Genomic DNA, 18,429 nt, shown 5'->3' on the forward strand with positions numbered 1-18,429 from the left:
TTAACTTTAAATGTAAAAGAAAAAAAAGGTATGTGTGTGTTTGTTTTTGCTTCTTTTGTGAATCCAAGTATCACAGATCAGGAGGATCTGATTTATGATGTTCTTTCAGTCCTCAAACTTTTAGATTTGTTGTTTTTATGTGTTAACTTTTTATTTTTAAATAATTTCAGACTTCTAGAAAGATCATAAGATTACAAAAAAATTTCCCATTTACCAAGATTTCTCAAATGTTAACACTGCAGAAGAGATGCCCCTTTACCCTTAAATTAAATACCTATATTTCTTAAAAACAAGGTTATTTTCTCACATAATTTAATACAAATATCAAAATCGGGAAATTAACATTTAATAACAAAATACTACTCTCTAGTCTACAAAACGTATTCAGATTTTTTCAATTGTCCCAACAGTGTCCTTTATAACAAAAAGGAAACTCTGGATCATAAACTGCATTGGGTTTTTCTTATCTCTTTAGATTCCTGTAACCTGGAACAGATTTTTGGTTTTTTTCGGGTTTTTTTTTTTGGTTTTGTTTTTTTTTTTTTTTGTCTTTCATGACATGGACATTCTTAAAGTGTATAGGCCAGTTATTTTGTAGAACTATCTTCAGTTGGGTTTGTCAGATGGTTCCTCAAGATGAGACTCAGGCCAGATGTTAATAAACTTATTGTGATAACTGTTTTGCAAGATATACAAATCTCAAATCATTATGTTGTACACCTTAAGCTTTTACAATGTTATATGTGAATTACATCTCAATAAAACTGTAAAAAATAAAACCAAACATAAAAAAATGGGGGGGGGGGGAAGGGAAGAGGAGACTCAGGCTGTGCTTTTCTGGCCCAAGTACCACAACAGCAATACTGGGTACATCTTGGTGCATTCGCTCAGGAGGCAAGGATATCAGTCTGTCCCTTCGCCGGTGATAGGGACTTTGATCACTCGGTTAATGTCAATCTGACAGGTTTCTCTATTGTAACATGGTAACTTTCTAATGTTACTACATTTCCTTTCATAATTAATAAACATCTTATGGTAGGGCTCAGTCAGTTGAGCATCCAATCCTTAATTTCAGCTCAGGCCATGATCTTGCAGTTCATGGGATTGAGCCCCACGTCGGGTTCTGCACTGACAGCACAGAGCCTGCTTGGGATCCTTCTCTCTGCCCCTCTCCTGCTTGAGCACACATGCATGCACACTCTCTCTCTCTCTCTCTCTCTCTCTCTCTCTCTCTCTCAAATAAATAAAATTTTTAAATAAAAAATAAATACCTTATGAGGAGATGCTTTCAGACTATGTCAATATCCTACTTCCATTAATCTTTTACTCATTAGTTTTAACACAGATTTTTCAGTAATTCCCCCCTTTCCAGAACTTTCTAAGCTTAGCATGAAGCTCCTTTTATCTCATGTCTACCTGCACAAATGGAGCTACTGCCAGCATCCACTCTGCTCTGAGACCCCTGAGACTCAGTTAAGATCTCAGGAATCCACACATACAATCTCTAGGGCAGGATCACACAAGGACACTCACAAATAAAGAGGAAACCCAGTCTATCGTTTCTTCACATGAAAACGAGAGTGTAGGGGCGCCTGGGTGGCTCAGTCGGTTAAGCGTCCGACTTCAGCTCAGGTCACGATCTTGCGGTCCGTGAGTTCGAGCCCCGCGTCGGGCTCTGGGCTGATGGCTCAGAGCCTGGAGCCTACTTCTGATTCTGTGTCTCCCTCTCTCTCTGCCCCTCCCCCGTTCATGCTCTGTCTCTGTCTCAAAAATAAATAAACGTTAAAAAAATTTAAAAAAAAAACAACAACAAAAAAAAAACGAGAGTGTACCCTCGAGAGATTTTGAGCTGGCAGCTGAGAACCGTGTAGCATTCCTTGCCTTTGGTGCTGAGAAAACAATGGCCCAGTATTGTATAGAGTTTTACGCCAAAATTCTTCTATTTCACAGTTGAAAGAACTCATTCAGGCAAGTAATATATGTCCAGTAGCAATAATATAAACACTTCATCTTCAACATTTTTCTTTAAAATGTTGGTAATTTAAAATTTTACATATGTTACCATTTTCCAGAAAAGACTCCCCTCTCCCCCAAACCAGAATTCATAGGTGAATTTTTTGTCTGCCCTCTTTTTCACACCCCTCCCACTTAAAGCTCTTTTCCCTCCTCTACCCAAGGCTTTATGTCCCTAGACTAGAAGCAATCTGGTGAAATCTAATAAAGGGCGGAGGGATGGATGAGTGCTCTTCTAGTCCTAGATTCTACAAAACTGTCCTTACCTGCTGTGGAAAACAGGTGCGGACTGAGTGCTCTGTGTAACCAAAAGATGGCCCTTCAAAGACAGCTGTTGGGAGCTTCAGAACTTCCTTCAGAAACTGGTCAAACTTGCTAAATATCATTAAGCCATTGGAATCTGACATCTGGGAGAAAACATCTATGAGAACAAAACCAAATAAAGTCAAACTAGAAAGAAATATAAACTTTTTATAAATGACTCTATGTTATTTGTATACTGGTCAAAAAGTACCATTAAAAAGTACCATAAAGCTATTATGATTTTTAGTTAATATGTGTTCTCCTTCTTATTAACATTGTATAGTTCCTTTACTGCCCAGCCCTCTCTCCCACCCACTTAATATCTACCTAAATATTAAACCCAATAACGATTCATGTATGTCTACCTACCTCCTCTTTTTGAGTGTACATAACTGAATGATACATAACTTTTTATTTTATTTATAACAAACTTTGTTCCAAGAAGAATTTGTAGCAACATACCTTTATCTCTTAGCATTTATGTATGTGTTTATATAAGACATATGCATGCTTGGGTTTATGAATATATTAGCATATTGATTTGGGGGTATGAAACTGTATTATATTTATATATTCATATGCTACTAATGTAATGTATTCCCGTGAAGGAATAAATTTGAAGGAAGCATAAAACGTGTTTAAAATATTCCATTCAGTGAGTTCCAAAGTAGAATAAAAAGAACTCCTATAAATTCTTCTACCCCAAGATACTTTGATACTATAAGATCTTATTTTTACCATAAAGTCTGACTCAAGCAGATGGGAAAGAAATTTCTAGTAATACTATTTCTTTATCTTGTTAGAGAGAGTCTTTTCTCTCCAGTTAGTTCTTCGTCTCTTCTCATCCATAGTCGGGGAGAAAAAGAAAAATCACCAACAGCTCAAAATCAATGTGTCAGAGAAATGTGACCTAAACTTTTTTTCAAAGTATTGAGCTTCCTTATAAACAAATGGGTGAGTTAAACATGCACAAAAAAATCGTTTCCTGAGGCCCTGCCAAGTGTGGCATTTTAAAAAGTCAGATTCTATACATAATTAATAAGTATAGAACAGATATAGATGTAATTGATATATGTTATATATGCATTATTCTTTAGGTTTAATTCGAGGTATTTATCCTGAAGCACTAGGTGTAGAAAAAAAAATACATTTGAAATATATTAACTAAAGAAAGATAAAATGTTAAATTATCAACTCCACAGAGTAACTTTTAAAAAACATTAACATTAGGGGCGCCTGGGTGGCTCAGTTGGTTAAGCGTGCGACTTCAGCTCAGGTCACGATTTCACGGTCCGTGAGTTCGAGCCCCTCGTCGGGCTCTGGGCTGATGGCTCAGAGCCTGGAGCCTGCTTCCGGTTCTGTGTCTCCCTCTCTCTCTGCCCCTCCCCCATTCATGCTCTGTCTCTCTCTGTCTCAAAAATAAATAAATGTTAAAAAAAAATAAAAAAAAAAGAAAAGAAAAAAAACATTAACATTAAAAAACAAGAAAGTATCAAAGGAATGAAAATCTACAATATATGCTCTCTAAATAGCTGTTAGTTTGTAGCTGCAGAAAAAGTATTAAATACTCATGGCGGGTGGGGAGATTCAATGAGAGGCTAAAAGAACTACAATCCTAGTGGAAGATAAAATCAATTAATCAACAAACAAATATTAAGTTCCTTCTATGTGGTCCAAGTGCCAAGCATTCTGCTAGGTGTCATGAAACACAACAAAGAAGTATGATGGGGGTCTTTATCCCCCAAGAAACTTTCAGTGTAGCTGAAAAAAAAAAAGATACATATGAAGCAAAGAAGAATTAAGTGTTAAATTGACACTAAGTGGAACAGAAAGAACAGAGACATAAAGATGCCTGTTAAGCCTATTTGTCAAGCACCACAACAGGTTGTAACCATGGCTGAGGCTGCCTGTAGCCACCCAAAATTAATTATCCTCTTTTCTACTAGTAATAGAACACTAATTTTATTTTGTACAGCAATGCACCCAACTAAGAGATTAAAACTTATAGCCTCCTTTTAGCAAGTCATGGTCATGTGACTAACTGGTAGCCAATGAGACTATAAGCAGAAGGGTTATGAGGGAATTCCAGGAAGGTTGGTTAAAGAAAGCTGACTAAGCTGGAAATCAGGCCCTTCTTTCCTTATCCTCTTCCTCCTTTTGCTATCTGAAATGTAGTTATGATGGCTGGAGCTCCAACAGCCACCTTGGACTATGTGGTAACTGTGATTTTGTTACAGAAGTCATGCACTCGAATGGTAGAAAACAAAGGTAGAGAAAGCCTGGGTCCCAAATGAAATACCACATCAGCCTTGGACTACCTAACCCTGGACTTCTTTTATGTAAGAAAAAAATAAACTTCAGCTTTGTTTAAGACACTATTATCCTGGGTTTTTGTTTTCAAGCAACAATCCCTAATACTAAGTGCCTTATACATTACTAAACAATACCTCATTTTACTCTCACAAAAAGGTGTATGTGTGTACACATAATTATTTAAATTTTATAGATAAGGAAACTAGCTTAGAAAGGTTAAGTTGCTTAGGGTTAAGAAGTTGGTAAGTAGCTAAGTCAAGATTTAAAGTTATACTTTAAAGTTATACTTCCCTGACTCTATCACACCACACTTCTTCAAAATGTAGTTTAGAATAGTTACAAAACACATAGGCAGTACCTGTTAGGGAAGTTCTAGAAGAAAGGAATTAGAAGCTAGGCCTTGAAAGGTATAGAATGATGAGGTCAAAAGAGGTTGGAGGTGGGGGCTGGGGGACACAACCAGAGAAGAGGAGGCAAGTGTCTATGGCAGGAATTTGTTATCTTTTTTTTGGGGGGGGGGGGGTAAAGCAGGAAACAGTGTACTGAAACAGTATACTACATTCTTCAGTGAGAGACAATTTAGATTGAGAAATAAAGGGAAATAAAGACAGAATAAGAAACGTATCTGTCATGAAAGAAAACTTTGAAAGAGGAAATCACTTTGAATTTGGTTTAAAAACTCTTACGAAGGGAAAAGATATTTAGAAAGCTAAGTTTCTGTAAAATGAGACTGTTAGTGACCAACAGAATGGATAAAAAAGGAAAATCAGGACTAGGGAAATCAGCTACAAAACCTTGTGGAGGAGGCACAAATGAGGTAGCGAGTGTGTGAACTGCAGTAGTGACAGTAAGGTTGGGGGCGGCGGGGAGGGTCACCTCCAAGACATTTCAATGCAGGAAACGCCTGCTGATGGCAAACTGGATTAGGGAATAAAGGAATTTAAGAAGTTAGGGTTATTATTCTAAGTTTCCAGTTTGGGAAAATGACAACCCTGACTAAAAAACAAAACAAAACAAGAAAAACCCCTGAAGACACAAATATTTATCTTTGCACATAAGTTTATTTGAACCAATCAGCAAATGTCCATGCAGAACCATCCTGCAGGTAGTTAGAACCGGAGTACTGGGCCACAGCTCAGGACTGCAGATACAGCGCTTTGAAGATGTTGCCAATTATGTGAAAAACTGATGCCCTTGGAAGGAGGGGAGACCATAGTAACTTCATTTTTATTTATTTATTATGTATTTTATTTTTTTAAAGATTTTTTTTTCATGTTTATTTATTTTTGAGAGAGAGAGAGCGCGCGCGAGAGAGACAGAGCACAAGCAGGGGAGGGACAGAGACAGAGGGAGACACAGAATCCGAAGCAGGCTCCAGACCCTGAGCTGTCAGCACAGAGCCCGACGCCGGGCTCAAACTCATGGACCGCAAGATCATGACCTGAGCTGAAGTCAGACGCCCAACCAACTGAGCCACCCAGGCACCCCTAACTTCATTTTTAAATAGCTGGGTGCTAGTCTTATGAGGAAAATAATCATTCCTTAAATCTGAACGAAAACAAAGGGTCGATATGGGATGTGGCAACATGCCTACTACTCAGTATCTACCTTCCCCTGCCTGCTCCCCAACTGAACTCTGACGGTGATGAGAATGGCAATGTGCTCCACTTGAAAAACAACTTCTCAGTCTCTCTTGTACAAGGTAACTCTAAAGTGGATTTCTAGGAAGGCTTCTGCTTTCCTGAGAGAGGCACTTCTTTCTTCTCTCTGCTTCGAATGAGAACGTGAGGCCTGGCATGCAGCGGTCACATTATGAACGTAAGGAGGAAAGCCATATGGCAGAGCAGGACGAGAGGCTGGGACCTGAGTCTTTGATGACATCCTTAACTCATGGTACCAACTTTGACCTACCTGCCTTTGGACTTAATTTTACATGAGAAAAATACATCCCCATGTGTTGAAGCCACTGTTGGTTAAGTTTTCTGTTGCCACTCAAGGTATTCAATAACTGATAAATTAGCAAGTTATTAAGTTCTACCCGCTAACTAAATGGTGGAAATATCCAAGACCAGAAACTTTAGCTGCCCAGCACATAAATACACATATCTACAGCTTCACAGTTACAAAAACATCTGTGTATATACTTGCACTGACACATCTATACCTAACTCATTCAGAGTAACAAAGGAAATAACTGACAATAAAATGACCAACCTTACCCTCAAAAAAGTATTATTTTCTATCATACTTTGTTACTATGTCCTATAATATATTCAGAGTAAATTTTTTAAAAATTCACTAAAAAAGAAATTATCACTTAATAGGGCCATGTTACAATTATAAGAGAACCAGAACATGTTTCTTTGTTTGATTTAATAAGAGAAATACTGCCAGACCCCCAAATTGAAGGCACAGTGAAGTTAATTTATTATTGCTTGAGTTATTGGTTTACAAAGCATTTTTTTTTAAAGATTAGGCTTCTTTTATCTGTAAGAAAAACAGTAAAAAAGTACTGCAAATTTTTTTTAATCTTAAATGAAGCATAACAATGAGTGAAGTTACTGTGATTTACTATATACAAATACAAAGATCTCACCAAAGTAGTAAGTAAGAGAGGGGCGCCTGGGTGGCTTAGTCAGTTAAGGGTCTGATTTCGATTTTGGCTCACATCATGATCTCATCATTGGTGACATCAAGTCCCACACTGTGCTTATAGCACAGAGAGCACAGAGCCTGTTTGGGATTCCCTCTCTCTGCCCCCCCCCCCCCCGACTTGCATGCTCAGGAATGCTCTCTCTCCCTCTCTCTCTCAAAATAAATAAATAAACATTAAAAAAAAGAAGAGACAATAAAATTAATAAAAAATTAAACTAGTCCTCTAATTAAAGCCCTCAACCCTTCAGCATTAAGGGACTAAATTACTTCCCAGAACACTGGTTAATTTCCCCAGTAATTCTTTTTCTATTTATATACCTCTGAAAAAAGCTATGCTAATTCCCCATTAGATGTTTCCAGATTAAAATGTAGGCTTTCTCCCTTGTGAAAAACCCACAATCAAGTCCCTAAATGTATATGTATACACACTTTAAAAAATATTCTGGGGGTGCCTGAGTGGCTCAGTCAGTTAAATAGCTGACTCCTGATTTCAGCTCAGGTCATGATCTCACAGTTGATGAGTCTGAACCCCACATCAGGCTCCGGACTGATCGCGCAGGACCTGCTTAGGATCCTCTCACTCTCCCTCTCTCTTTGCCCCTTCCATGCTCTCTCTCACGCGTGCACGCTCTCTGAAAAATAAATAAATAAACTTAAAAAAAATTCTGTCTTTTGTGTAATGGCAAAATAATTCTACTATTCTACCATCATCACATCTGTTTCAACCTTTTATTCTGGTGATAACGACCCTGGCTTTACTCATTGCATCTATCCACTCTTTTTCTCCCCATATAACCAATCATACACTTCTGCAAGATGATAGGGTTGTTTACAATAAAGAGTCAAGTCTATAAACAGAATGCCATTTTCTTTCATATGTTAGCTTTCCCTGGCAAATGACTCTCACCGCCTGTCATCTTTCTACCAATTGAGTAATCTAACCCACAAAAACATGTATACACATCTGTATATTTATAAATACCTGTATGTAACCAAATCCAAATAAATATTTTATTCCCAAACTCATGAACAGTCCTACAGCATTCATTAAGTCAGAGTGAGGCTAGAGGATGGAGTCTGAACCTCTAGTGCTGACTCAGCCAGGAACTACCTCAGACAAGTCTCTAGGCCTCCCTTTTTAAAAAGAAAAAAAAAAAAAAATTTAATGTTTATTTATTTTTGAGAGAGACGGAGACAGAATGCAAGTGGGTTAGGGGTAGACAGAGAGGGAGACACAGAAGCAGAAGCAGGCTCCAGGCTCTGAACTGTCAGCACAGAGCCCGACGCAGGGCTCGAACTCTCACAGAGCTGAGAGATTATGACCTGAGCCAAAGTTGGACGCTCAACCAACTGAGCCACCCAGGCACCCCTCTAGGCCTTCCTTTTGACAAAACATTGATTTAGGACTTATCTCTTACTTGCTTCCAGTTCTAGAACATTTTGGTTATATGAGAAATGCAAATGTGGGCATCATTCATTCAAATTAAACCGTCATTTCCATCTAATGATGAGAAAGGATGGTTAATAGAAACCAGCCAGGATAACTATGCAGTGACAGGCAGTTAAAAGACTATTGCAGAGGAAGCTAAATTTTAAACAAGTGAATCTGTTTCATTAGAACTGCAAAGGATGGCCCCTCTACAGGCTGTTAGTAAAATATGAAGGAAGCAAGCAATTGAAATGTCGGTGAGAACTGCCAGTTCTGGGCATAATCAGCACTCAGGCCATCTTTTCTCTGACTACTCAAAGTGCGGTATATCAGAAACACGCAAAACCAAAAGTAATATAAATTATTCTTATTACAAAAGCATTTTTATGCTATAACACAGAAAAAATACCTGTTATCATTTTGGCATATTATTTCTTTTTCTATGTGCGTAATAAATTTTTGCCTAAAACTATATTACATTTATGCATTTTGATCTGAAACACATATTTGAGGACATTATATTCAATCATGTAAGTATCCCAGACTGTAACTGAGTTCTGTGCTTTGGACACTAAAACTGTTTCAAGCTTTCACATATTATAAAAAAATGTCATAACAAATATACATAAAACTTAGGGCACACTCTTGACTAATTCTTCAGGGTAAACTCAAGAAACAGACTGAGTCAATGGATGTGGATATTTTCACAGCCTCCCTGATACATTCTGTTAGGCTGTCATTCAAAATGGGAGTGCCAGGTTTTTAAAGGATTTAAATATAAATTACATGAATCATCTGCTCCTATCCTTTTTTTAATGTTTATTTATTTTGAGAGAGAGAGAGAAAGCATGAGTGGGGGAGGAGCAGAGGGACGGGGAAAGAGACAATCCAAGCAGGTTTCGCACTGTCAGCACAGAGCCCAACACAGGCTCCCAAACCATGAGATCATGACCTGAGCTAATATCTAGGGTCGGACCTTCCACTGACTGAGCCACCCAGGAGCCCTAAATTATCTGCTCCTATCTTTTAATGCAAGACAGGTGAGGTCTGAATAAGAGACTAAATTTCCTAGAAAACAAACAGCAGAATTAGACAAAGTAAATAAATCCCATAAATTAAATGACAAGTATGATTTCATAAATAATAGGCTTTACAGTCTGTAAGTTTTGTTCTCTGAGTTATTTTTAGGGTTTCTGACATTACTAAGTTTTGATTAGGCTTATAATTAAAGTCTGTATTCTGATTATAAATCACTGGTATTTAGAATGTGATCCCAGTTAACTGTGAATCTAGGATACAGTCCCTAATGGCCATAACAGTGAACTATTTCTATAAATGAACATTACCTGGAGACAGAAACTCTCTTAAGAGAGATCTGAAAAAACCAATCAAGAAATGTTTCAAGCTAAAAGTACAAGTATTGTTTAAGTTGTTCTAAATGCTATCTTGAAACTAAAAAAAACAAAAAATATATCAAACAAAAAAGGGGGGAGAGAAAATTATAGGAAAAAAAATCTAAAACAAAAGGGAAAAAGCAGAAAGATCAAAATAAAAGGAAGAAAAGTAGAAACACTAAGGTGTATTCCATAAATTAGAAAACTGAATTTAGAAAGAACATTAACATGGGGCACCTGGGTGGCTCAGTCGGTTAAATGTCCAACTCTGGGATTCTGGCTCAGGTAATGATCTCAAGGTTTGTGAGATCAAGCCACACGTAGGGCTCTGCGCAGACAGTGCAGAGCCTGTTTGGGATTCTCTCTCTCTGCCCCTCCCACCTCTTACGTGCGCTCCTATGTGCTCTCTCTCTCAAAATAAATAATAAACATTTAAAATAAATAAATAAAAGGAACATTAACAGAGGTAACAAACAGAAAGTGCAGTTAATGGGAGGAAGATGGAGAAACTGAGAACAAAGTCAACGGAACAAACAGAAGGAAAGTGAATAGTCAAATATCATTGGATATTACAATATAGTGTTATAGCTCACTTTTACCTAAGCTGTTATTCAGCCTTCTCAACGAAGCAGGACATAGCTGAGACTTGGAAAACCAAGGAGAAAAGGATTCTCACAGCAGACAAACTGCCAATCACACTACAAAAGCTCCAGTACTTCTCTCATAATACAGGAGTCATCACTTACATTCATACCTTAAATAGAACGCTCAGAAGTTTGCTTATGTTTTCTCCATATTAAAAGTAAATCAGAAGCAGGGCACCTGGGTGGCTCAGTCGGTTAAGCTTCCAACTTCAGCTCAGGTCATGATCTCACAGTTTGCGAGTTTGAGCCCCACATTGGGCTCTGTGCTGCCAGCTCAGAGCCTGGAGCTGGCTTGGGATTCTGTGTCTCCCTCTTTCTCTGCCCCTTCCCCGCTCACACTCTGTCTCTCCCAAAAATAAATAAACACTAAAAAAAAATTTTTTTTAAGTAAATCGGAAGCAAAGAAAGATTTCTAGAGACTGGTACTCTGATAATCCTAACACATTTACCAGTGATAAAAGGGACACACACACCCACCACCACCACCAACAACAACAAAAAGCTCAAGAACTTGAGAAAGCAAAGTTGTCTGAAAACATCAGAAGGGATAAACAACCCAGAGCCTCACAATTAGCCCCAAATGCATCAGACGATGACATCTCCGAGTTATGAAAAATATGTAAATTATAACCAGTGAGCTCTGTTTAAAACAAGAGTGACAGACCACATAAATGTGGTTTCCACTCTGAATGATTAAAATTAAGAAGTGGAGACAGACTTCAATACCTGAAATGTTTTACTTATGTTAAACATCTCATTTTCAAGCGAAGATAATTATAGTACAATAAAAATAATGAAACAGAACTACAGATGGAAAAGAAACTATAATTTTGAACATGAAGATTAGAAAGCCATACTTTAGACCTATCTGCATAACACAACTATGGTAATTAGTGACCTAGCGTGGGCTGGTATCTCATCAATCCATATCTGATGTGCAATGATCTGGCATTCTGAATACAGTGACAAGTCACATTGGCCTGAGCATGTGTACTTTTGTGCTGTGTGAATAGTGATCACTTGTGTTCCTCTAAGAAATTTGAAAGCTAGGGGCGCCTGGGTGGCTCAGTCGGTTGAGCGGCCGACTTCGGCTCAGGTCACGATCTCGCGGTCCGTGAGTTCGAGCCCCGCGTCGGGCTCTGTGCTGACAGCTCAGAGCCTGGAGCCTGTTTCAGATTCTGTGTCTCCCTCTCTCTGACCCTCCCCCATTCATGCTCTGTCTCTCTCTGTCTCAAAAATAAATAAATGTTAAAAAAAATTAAAAAAAAAAAAAAGAAATTTGAAAGCCACCTAAAAACAAATGAAAAACCTGCCATTACCTGGATCCCTTCCACATCTCACATCATACTAAAATTTGCACTTTTTCACTAGCAGTTACAACAGGGAATTGCAGTAATTTTAGTACTCCAGCAACAATTGATATTTGGCAAAATTTTGGCATTTGCTATGTGCCACGTTCCAGTTCTATGTAAATATAGCTGCTTTAACCACAGAAACTGAAAGACTCCAGAGTCATCTACAATCTGCAGTTATATCACGTATTTTCTATTTTCAGCTACTTTCTCCAGTACTAATAAAGACGGCAATGTATATTCTTTACCTGGTATCATCGTCATTAAAAAAGACATAAAATTCCTCGGGCTCCTGGGTGGCTCAATCAGGTAAGCGTCTGACTCTTGATTTTGGCTGAGGTCATGATCTCACAGTTTGTGAGTTCCAGCCCCAAGTTGGACTCCGTGCTGACAGCATGGAGCCTGCCTGGGATCCTCTCTCTCCCTCCCTCTCTGCCCCTCCCTTGCTCATGCTCTCTCTCTCTCAAAATATATAAATAAACTTTAAAAAATAAGAGAAAGATAAAATTCCAACTTTCTTTTCCTTTATGTTTGAATGAAATATAATCTCATCCGTATTGTATTATCTGTCTCAGAAAAACACCATGCTAGAATTAAAAAATATGAAGAAATTTCAGCCCAAATAGTAATATTTTGAGAAACCATGTGAAAAATACATAGAAGAGTCTTTAATGAAACTAGAAGTTTTACTACTGAAATTTTGGTTTACATTGCCGCTGATTTTGAAATGAAGATAAACCACGTTAACAGCTGACCAAACATACTATGTAAGACCTTTCTTTAGAATATTGATATCTATATCTAGTGAGCCATCCAGCTTTCCAACTTTCAATGCCATGGTAACATGTAAGAAAAAGCACAGAAGACAAAGGTACCTATCAAGTCACCTTGCCCAAAAGCTTGTGTTTAAATCCAACCAAGCATTTATAGCTTTTAATTAAAACAAAAAATGTAGGACGCAAAGGAACATCATAGGGATGCAACATCAAAATCCAGTCCATGAGAAATGCTACTGGACAAATGACGCAGTTTCTTCAACAAAGCAATTCACAGGGTATCTCAACACTTCATCAAAACCCACAGCTTCAATCTCACCTCCCTGAAACCTGCCAGAGCTCCTTACGTGTAGTATGGCACTTTGCTCCTTGTACTGCATCGTATGTGCATCGCCCATCACGGCATTAGTATATGGAGGACAACAAAGTAGCTTAGAGCAGGGCTAGAAGCTCAGCAGCCTGAGTTGAAATCCCAGCTTTACCCCCTTAGTTAACTTGTCTGTAAAATGGAGAAAATACCACCTGCTGCTCAAAGAAATTTTAAACATTCAGTGAGAAAATATATGTAAAGCACTTAGCACGATGTTTGGCATATCTCAGGCAGTTAGTAACTATCTAATGAATGAATAAGTGAAAACCATAAGCAGCAAAATTAAATTACTGTGAATGTCACTTCCTTTGATGTCACTTAATCCTACAGTATACTTAGGGAACAGTAAAATGACAAAATGGCCAAAAGTAAGAAAAGACTTAGGAACAATAACTAAAAAAAAAAAAAAAAAAAAAAAAAGACTATAAATTTCTAAATAACTGAGCTGCACTCTAAAGTACTAAGGAAAAGCTTAATCATAGCAAATACCCTCTGATGAAGAATAAGGCTATTTTTTTAAAGGGCTAATCTTAACCAAACCTGGTAAAAATAATCAAATTTCTTTTCTAACTAAAAGCAATCAGCATAATCATCTGCAAGCAAAATTTTTAATAATATAGGAAACATTTTTAAAAGAACTTTTTTAAGGTCCATGTTCCTGTTCTGAATCTCTTCAGTTTTGTTACTTTATTCTAAAAAAAAAAAAACAAAAACAAAAAACTAAACAAATTAATTCAACTAATTTGTCCATCTCAACAGTAGGTGGCATAACTGACATATTCTGAGCCAGTTCCCAGTTGTTACAAAGGGAATGATCTAGTAAAAACACAAAAAAGTTCATTACAGCATCATCCAAAATTCTGACAACATTCATTTAAAACTGTTTAAAGGTCCTAATTTGAAAATAAAATCTTTCAAATCATATGAAAGTACTTACATCTCAATTTGTCCAGCATTTTTCCACCACACATCGTTGCTAACATAGCTTTAACTGAAAATACGGTCAACTTGCCTCGGCCCTCACTGCAAAATAAATTATATTAGAACAATTGCTATCTGGACCACAAAAGCATTAATCAAATGTATCACTAAATATCAAGCAACCAGTACATTCACCCCTACCATTATATTCTACAATTATTACCTTGAATTTTTAGAAACCTTAGATTGTTTTCCTTTGTAGAATTAAGGCCTCATGCATGTTAGGCAGAGTGCTAAAACTAACCTGAATTATTTGGAAATGAGCTTTATAAACATTCTGTAAAGAATTTTCTACTGGCTATGTAGACAGAGGCCAAATGGATGAACCAGAAATAAATTTCCTATCAATTTAGCCCACTGAATCCACAATTGAGTTGTTTTTAGTATTCAAAACTGAGGCACCACCTGGTTTGAATAATTCAGAAATGTGTCCCTTCTAGCACGATAACAACAGTTTATTGTTATACAGTAAACCCACAGGGTGCACACTGCTATAAAGGTTTTATAGTACATTCACTTTGTTCTTACTACGACAACCTTACGTTACAACGTGTTTATTCTAAGAAGCTTGATCGGATCTGTCTCAGATCTTCCCATACCACAACTGTGAGAAAACTGTAGGGGAAGGGATAGTAATATTAATTCTTTTTTAGTAACTGGAGATGAAATGTCAAACATACATGAATTATCTAAAATAATGCCACACACCACCTGCAGAGACAAGACAGTGTCCGCAAGCCCCTCTGACCCAACCTGTCCGCTGCTCCCTCCATCCAACTATTCCCTGGTTTCACAGCAGATGAAAACCTCACTAGCAGGTTTTTAAAGTCATCACTTGTAAACTAACAATGGGCTTTTGTGTTCATTTTATAAAGCTTGCGCTTACAAAGTTTCACAGTAAGAGTAAAATACCTCTGCAGTGATGAGAACTATATCACCTTGGTTTTGAAAAGCAAGTGCTTATGGTCCTAACAGGGTGCCTTCCATTTTCCAAAACTTTTATACAGTAAGATCGCACTTGAAAAAAAGGCAAATGGTTTATAAGCCAGAAGGTTCTCAGTGAAAAGATCTCCAGGAAATACTAATGCTTGTTACAGTATGACTTTCGACTCTTACATCTCTTTAAGTTTATTCATAAGATAAAACCAGAATCCCTGTAATTAGCTAAAATTAGGATGGGGTTTTTATTTTTTTAAGTGTTTTTACTTATTGAGAGAGAGAGAGAGAGAGAGAGAGAGAGAGAGAGAGAGAGAAAATGAATAAGCGGGGGAGGGGCAGAGAGAGGGAGAGAGAGAATCCTAAGCAGGCTCCACACTGTCAGCACACGGAGCCCAATGCAGGGCTCGATCTCACTAACCATGAGATCACAACCTGAGCCAAAACCAAGAGTTTGACACTTAACTGACTGAGCCACCCAGGCTTCCCTGGGATGGGGTTTTTAAAATAAAAGTTCTCCAGAAATACAGGCACCGCTCCACATCTTATATGGCACCTGGCAATATAAGGAATATGCCTGTGTCAAACACTCCCTGCACTGTACAAACCACACGAGAAGCTACAAAGAACATCAGCTACTAAGAGGAATGGATTTCTAAAACCAATACAGAACTTCTACAGTGGACATTTCTTTTTGGTCACCAACCATCTAAATGCCAAGTCTACCTTTAAGCATGCCTTATATTATGAGACAAATACGTGTCCTACAACCCAAGTGTGAAGAAAGAAACAAAGAAAACCTCACCCGCTTGCTTTCCCATCTTTCTTCAAAACTAAGACACGGCCACATGCCACAAGCTCTGCCAGTAAGACGCACCCGCTCTAGACCAAATAGAAAACCATTAGCTTGTAGAAGGAGGAACTCCAAAGATTCCACCAGCAAGCATGGCTGCACTAGCAGTTACCTCCAGCTTCCTGAGTGGGCAGAGACACAGACACTTGTGGCAGGCCCACGGCCCAGCGTCAGTGGTATGTGGGGTGCAAGCAACGATATCAGTGCCCCAGAGAGGTGGCAGTGGTGTCTTCATTAGAGCGCTTTTGTGACAATTTTGAGATCTGTTCTTGGTGGTGTGGTCATCAGGCCCACTTTCCCAGCCTTCTTAGAGAGTCTGTGGGTCACACATACCCTTTTAATAAATTAGCCAGAGACAGTTTCTTTTTTTTTAAAGTTTATTCATTGAGAGAGAGAGAGACAGACAGACAGCGAGTGGAGGACAGGCAGAGAGAGAAAGGGACAGAGGATCCGAAGAGGGCTCCATGCTGACAGCAGAGAGCACAATGCAGGGCTTGAACTGACGAACCGTGAGATCATGACCTGAACTGAAGTCAGACGTTCAACCAACTGAGCCACCCAGTTGCCCCCAGAGATGGTTTCTATTGCTTACAACTAAGAACTCCACTGGATGCAGTTTGTATCCTGAAGTGAAGTGGCCCAGAAAGATGAAGCAACAAAAGAAAACATTCCTGAAGTCCAGAGTGGGAGCAGGCATGCCTGATGGCCAGCGAGCAAGAATGAAGCGGCAGGGCTCATCAACAGTAGACGGAGCCTCGCTACACAGCTAATGACATTTTTTAAGGTAAACTTGCTCAAACCGTTGTTTGCAGATACAGATTTCAGTATCTGCAATCTGTGAGAGTATCCAGGGGAAAGTAAAAATTAATCTTAGAGGAGATTTCCATAAAAATCAGGATACTGATTACCTGTGGGAGAAGGGAAGGGGAGACACAAAAGGACCACACGAAAGGCTTTCCAGGTGCTGACAGTCCTCGACTCCTTGGCCGCCATAGTACCCACATGGGACACCTGCTTTACAATGATTCATTACACTGTACTCTGTTTTAGGTATCCTTCTGCAGGCATTTTCTAATTTTCAGTATAAACTGCTTAAAATAAATGAATCCCGGGAAAGCGACAGTTACCATTACTGGACAAGGCTAATGGTTTAAGGCAGAAAATGATGAAGGGAAACCTAGAAGTTAAAAGACACTTAAAATATATAAACTGTATGCATAAAATTTTTCATAATGAAATGCATAAAAAGAATAAAATTGTTAAAAATACCAAGACCCAGGCCCTATTCTTAATTTTTAAAGTTTATTTATTTCTGAGACAGAGAGAGACAGAGCATGAGCAGGGGAGGGGCAGACAGAGAGGGAGACACAGAGTCCGAAGCAGGCTCCAGGCTCTGAGCTGTCAGCACAGAGCCCGACGCGGGGCTTAAATCCACAAACCGCGAGACCATGACCTGAGCCAAAGTCGGTCGCTCAACCGACTGAGCCACCTAGGCCCTATTCTTAAATGCCCATTAATAAAAGACTGGCTATTTATGCTATCATAAAAGAGAATAAAAAATAATATCGTGAAAGATAAAGAGTTATATCCAGGATAGATTACTAAGTTAAAAAAAAAAAAAAAAAGCAAAGCATGGAAGAAAATAATTGCTAGAATGCTATGTAGCATTCTGTGAAAGGATATTGAAAAAATAACAATGGTTGTGTCCAGGGTGGAAAGAAGGCAGCCAAAGGAAAGCATGAGTGTATGGGCACTTTTCACTTTGTAAGTATTAAACATGCTTATATTAGAAAAGACAGTTCTCAAGTCAATAATCTTAAGACACTAGAAAGAGAACAGCAAATTAAACCCAAAACAAGCAAAAGAAAAAATATATACATAAGAGCAGGAATCAGTGAAATTAAAAAACAGAAAAAGAGAAAAATGAATAAAGCCAAAAGCTGGTTCTTTGAATAAATCAGTAATATTGACAAACCTCAAGCCTGTCTAAGAAAAAAAGAAAGATATTGGCAATACCAATATCAAGAATGAAAGAAGGGTTATCAACTAAGGCTTCTATAAACATGATAGAAATAAGAAAATATAAAGACGTTGTGTCCATAAATTCAACAATGAACCAGACAGACACAAACCACTCCTCGAAGAACACCAAGTATTAAAGCTCACACTGAGGAAACAGATAACCTCAATAGGCCCGTATCTATCACAGAAACTAAATCTGTATTTTTAAGCTTTCCAAATGAGAAAGCTCCTCATGCAGAGAGCTATACTGGTGAATTCTAAACATTTAAAGAAGAAATAATTGCATTTCTACGCTCTTTGAGGGAACAAAAAAGGAGTAAACGCTTCCCAATTCTTTTATGAGACCAGTACTATTTTGATACCAAAAACACAATAATCTATTACAACA

General features: G+C 38.1%; 1 protein-coding gene across 26 annotated transcripts in view; it reads right to left on the reverse strand.

Moving 5' to 3' along the window:
• The window catches only part of DTNB (dystrobrevin beta), a 244,904-nt gene that overhangs the window by 172,094 nt on the left and 54,381 nt on the right, over window positions 1–18,429 (reverse strand). For all 26 annotated transcript variants that reach the window (XR_009248268.1, XM_058682745.1, XM_058682732.1 and 23 more), the window contains 2 exons: window positions 14,187–14,272; window positions 2,280–2,434 (listed from right to left, as the gene is read on the reverse strand). Coding sequence is in view for 25 of the 26 variants with exons in the window: in XM_058682745.1 (XP_058538728.1) it covers window positions 2,280–2,434; window positions 14,187–14,272 (241 nt within the window). In the remaining variant the exon portion in view is untranslated. The remainder of the gene's footprint in view (window positions 1–2,279; window positions 2,435–14,186; window positions 14,273–18,429) is intronic.

Source organism: Neofelis nebulosa, chromosome 9 (genome assembly GCF_028018385.1).
Source record: "Neofelis nebulosa isolate mNeoNeb1 chromosome 9, mNeoNeb1.pri, whole genome shotgun sequence".
NCBI classification, from domain to species: domain Eukaryota; kingdom Metazoa; phylum Chordata; class Mammalia; order Carnivora; family Felidae; genus Neofelis; species Neofelis nebulosa.